Source organism: Rhea americana, unplaced genomic scaffold (genome assembly GCF_003343005.1).
Source record: "Rhea americana isolate MKP2758 unplaced genomic scaffold, rheAme1 scaffold_58, whole genome shotgun sequence".
Lineage (NCBI taxonomy): Eukaryota > Metazoa > Chordata > Aves > Rheiformes > Rheidae > Rhea > Rhea americana.
In genome coordinates, this window is record NW_028186734.1 from 1,002,014 (window position 1) to 1,007,006 (window position 4,993).

Below are 4,993 nucleotides of genomic sequence, written 5' to 3' on the forward strand. Positions count from 1 at the left end.
AGTAACCTCCAGTGATGTGTAACAGCAGCATTTCAGATTAAAATGTTTGGATTTCAGTCAAAAGTTGAAGTCAAAAATGTAGGTTAGATTRAAATCCTAAAACCTTGTACTTTTCAGAGGTTTCATTTATTTACTAAACTTTCAAATTTTCACAGAATGCATCTTTCTTTTTGGTTTAAAAAGAAAATAGGTTAAAACTRTCCACCTCACCAAATATACTGCCAGTACACTTGATGCTGTCCAGGGAACAAGCTGTATTACCCTGTTGCAAATAGCATTTACTGTAAACATTTGACCCCAACTATGTTCTTTCTACTTTGTTCTTATGCTTTACCCATTGTTTTGCCTACATCAAGAATTTTTCTAACCTTCAGATCTTTTAAAGCTTCTCTGCGCAATAACCATAAAAATGTCATCTTATCAATAGAGTATCCTTTTCCATGACTGGCTCCCACTTCTTCCATTCCTTTGAACAAGAACAACAAAAATAAGCAATAGATGAACCAAAAATTGTACTGGTGTGAGGCTTATGATGAGAAAACCTCAGTGAGTAGTAGAAACAACAGCTTCCAGCATCACATTCAGCACATGAATCTCTGAAAGGTTATGAATCAAAACTGTATCACTTAATATACATGTAGAATTGATAGTCTCTTCATATATTATGGGGTACGAATGCACTCCATGAAGCATTTCGGCTTCTTTTTCTCCCTTAGTATATACAACTAATATCAAATGACAATGTTGAGTTCCACTGGTATTTGCTAATGCTCTATTCAAATCTCATACCAACAGAGTCAGCATATGACATCATTATCTGTTTTCTACCTCCCTCTTGCTCTCCTCTTGCTTTCTTTCTCTCTCTCTCTCCTCCCACTCAGATGCAGAGATATGTACACATATATTTGCCTTCAATGCACATTTTTATAGACTAACAGCGATACGCAGTCTTTTCTATTTATAGCAAGAATTCAGAATACTCCCTTTGCTGAAATAGGATCATTTTCTGTATCGCTAAGAAAACTATTTATAAGGATCTTAATTCAGAAATGAAAGAAAAACTATAGCAATTCAGTAGAAATGATCTTTTTAATGGTAAAATCTGAATTATACATTAAAGTACCATTTATGCAATGAATTTTATTATTCTGTTTAAAAAGGCAGAGACTTTTATGTGTTTCATACGCTTACAAAGGTTTATTAGCTTGAGTAAAAGTTATTATTCAATTGAATAATTGAATTTTAAATTATTGGTGTTCCACTTCATATTATAACTGCTTTTCCAGATGCATTTGATTATGTCAAATTTGCCTTTTAATCCACTGTCTGGAGACCATTTTCTTGAATCATGCACTATTTCTTATTCTCTGCAGTGGCATCCTAATGAACACACACAGTTCAGTCTCACATCTTCCATATAAATTACTGTGCATACCTCTTCTAGACAGATCACATCAGCGGCTATCTGGTGTCATATAATCCTGGATACCGATACATGGAAAATCTTTTCAGGTGATTAATACCACAGGCATTTAATTTTCCTGCAAAGCACTGCTGGGGAACTGCAGCACTTACGTGACATGCAASACTTAGGGTTATGAAATGGACATTTAAAAAAGGTAATAATCTGTGCCTAATCCTCTGCAAAAATTATCTGTTGGTATTTCTATAAATAACTGCAGCWTTATTTCTTGTCGCTAATTGAATCACACATTAATTTATACTTCGTATTGTGTGCTGAAAAACTTGGAGCTTGCTATAAATCCCATTGCATGGGTGACCTAAATTCATATAAAGATAGATAYAGAATGCTTTTGCATTTTAAACATGTATTAAAAAGCCACCCCCAAAAGAATGTTTTCGTGTTTATTTACTTTKTTTTTTTGTTCGCTTGCTTTATCCTCAAGCTAACTTGCCTTCAAAAGGTTTCCTTTTCCTAGAAACATCGGATCAGTCAAGGACAACCTTGACTGCACACTTGGAAACTGCAATTGCAGGGCATAACACAGAAATTCATTATTAAAATAACCAATGATATGCCAAACAATCCAACATAATAAATCAGAGTAAGCAGCCTCAGAATGATATATTTGGGGAGCATAGGTTCTTCATTGCGATGTTCAGTACTGCACTGGTAATGTTAGGGTAGTCAGAGGTACTGAGTTTACTTGCTTGTACCTAGGAATTACATAACTCCTGTTATTACTGCTTCTATCACTGCTAATGAGAGATGTTTTCCCTCAAGTGAGGGTTGTCCACTAATTTCACTAGAAGCAAGATTGGCCTTGCACAGCCTTCCATAATTTTGAACAAATTGTGCTTTAGAAAGTACTCATTGATTCCTGAGATTTGACGTAGGATAGGAAGTAGCTTAAAAGTGGCTTTGAATATTTTTAATTAGTTAAAAAAAAAAAATATGGGCTCATTCTACTTTTATGCTGCAATTCCTAGCATTTATCTCAACTGATTTCAGTAGAGTTGTTCCTGTTTTACACTGGTGTGAGAAAAAAACAAACAAACAGGGAGCACAAATTGTTAACAGCTCTTTCATACTGCTGCTTCTTATTAATAGCCAAAATTTTGATGAAGGGCATGCACTAAAAATCGGTATGAGAAATCACATAACACCTGACTTTTATGCTTCTGGCTGATACTGAAAATCACAGAAATAACTATTTGTTTTTGAAGCTCTTACTTAAGCTGATGATTGGTTTGATGTTGCTTTTCCTGAAAGAAATATGGTCTCATTTCACCTTTAGGAGGTGTCTTGCCCCCGGCGTAAACTTACTCAGTGGCTCCGATTGCAGGGAAGTGTGAGAGGGACCCGAGTGCCGTTGTTCGTCGGGTGATGAGCAACTGCATCTGGCAGTCTTCATTTGACGGAAGAAAGCCCCACTGCCATTTATTTCTCCGCTTTGTGTGGATGCCGCTGGCAGCTGGCATGGGGCACTTCTATAGGGACCCTGGCAGGCTCTTTGGCAAAGCCTGCTCGTCTCAGAGAGGGAACTTGAGGAAGTTCATGGTCTTCTTCCAAAGAACTGGGAAATCCCTCCAGCACCTGCAAGCTGCACCTATAATTTATATCGGCTGGCTCACAGCTGTGGGATGAAACAACAAGCAACACTGAACTGGCCAGTAATATATTGTCTGATGGCTAATATAGCTCAGGATATATTCACTGCCGAAAGTAAATTAAACATTTTCCATGAGATTCATGGAGATAGCAGTGTTTGTTTATGGAGCGGTTTATCTGCGTATGAAGAAGTGAGCAGGAGTTAAAGTGCAACAGCACATCATATATAGTAAATCCAATTTATATTAATATTTCTCCAATCTAATAGCTGGCAAATATACATTTCTGCAACGTTTCTGCAGTTCTTGCAGCCTACCTTAATTTGTTTCTGTCAGGTGAAGACTAAACATTTTATCACAGCTTTTTCTTTTTTTTTTTTTTTGAAAAACCAAACAGTCCAATACTGAAGGTTACAGCAACGGGTATTTTCAGAAAGTTTGCTCTTCACACACCTAAACAAGATAATCATTTTTTACTTCCTTTCAGCAAACCTTCACTAAACCATCCATGGTCTTCAAAATCCAAGTGTTATGAAGTGGAAATGATTGACCAGGAAAGTACAGGGATATGTTTGAGTCTTGATGAYGGGGTTAATCCCAAACCCAGTGAACATTTAGCTGTGCTCCTTTTTCTCTTTGAGGTAGTTGAAGAGGACGTCAAGTCCTCCCTCCACGATCTCTGGCAGGGGTCGGGACAGAGGGTTGTGTGAAAGGTGGAGTCCTTTGTCCATTGGATTCCACGCAATTTTTGGCAGTCTGTGCAGCAGGTAGAGGTCGTCTGGAAGAGTCTGAATAGAATTGTAATCTATATTTAGTAACTCAAGAGCGGTGATGAAGCAGAGGGACCGTGGCAAAGTGCGTATATAATTATTCTCTATAATAAAAATTTGCAAATTGACTAGATACTGGACGCTCTCTGCAATATTTTCAAGCCTATTTGACCCTAAGTGCAAGAAGTCTAAACTCCTCAATGCAAAAACACAGAGAGGAATATGAACAAAGCGATTGTTACTGAGGTTCAGTTTCCTTAGRCTTGTCAGATCAGTGAAGCTTGAAGGCAGTTGTGAGATGCGGTTGTGTGAGAGGCTCAAAACTTCTAGCTTCCTGCACAAGCTGAGCTCTGCTGGCACTTCTGTCAGGCAATTCATGTTGACAAATAAAACCTTCAGGTTCCTGAGCAGTCCGATCTCTTTAGGCAGACACTTGAGGCAATTGCCACACAAGTTCAGGACCGCCAGTCTGTCCAGTTTTCCCAAAGAAGGAGGAATCAGTACCAGCCTGTTGCATGAAAGGTTCAATTTCTGCACTTCAGGCAATCCCCATAAGAAGTCAGGCACACTGGTCATCCCTTTCATTATCAGGCTTAAGCTGACATAACATAATCCACGTTTTAGCAGTGACTTGGGCTCTTTTCCTGAGAGAAGAGCATCTTCCCATGCAGGCAACTTCTGACCTTTCCTCAGAAAAAACATGCTTCTTCGCCTCTTGTTCTTTGAATGCTCAGTTCCCATAACACACTAGATTGCTCCTGATAGATGAAGCTAGGTTTTCTTCCCTTGCAAAAGCTACAGCAATATGCAAATGCTGACAGAGGTTGGCAGCTTGCAGAAGGCAGGAAAGTCAAAGCAAGGAGATAAGGAGGAGCCTGTGAAGTGCATCTTCATCCATCGGGACAATTTCTGTAGTTCCTAAGGGAAAGTTTCACTTTTGGGGGCTTATGTTGTTCTTGGTGCACGGTCTGTAATGAAATACTTGCTCCTGACTTCTGAGCAAACCTGTTCAATTCAAAGTGAATGCCACCAGGCAGCTGTCACTGTCATTTGACTGGGGCTTTATTAGACAGATATGTATCTTCACTGCAAAAAGGTCACAGGGATGCTGTATATAACTTCACCATGTCAGCTTTCTTGGCTATCTGRTG

General features: G+C 38.6%; 1 protein-coding gene across 1 annotated transcript; it reads right to left on the reverse strand.

The window, feature by feature from the left end:
- Nucleotides 1-3,686: 3,686 nt before the first annotated feature.
- Nucleotides 3,687-4,730, reverse strand: LRRC30 (leucine rich repeat containing 30). Its single transcript, XM_085319311.1, has one exon. It carries the CDS (start codon nt 4,581-4,583, stop codon nt 3,687-3,689), a length of 897 nt encoding a protein of 298 aa, XP_085175437.1. The 5' UTR covers nt 4,584-4,730.
- Between the last annotated feature and the right edge of the window lie 263 nt (nt 4,731-4,993).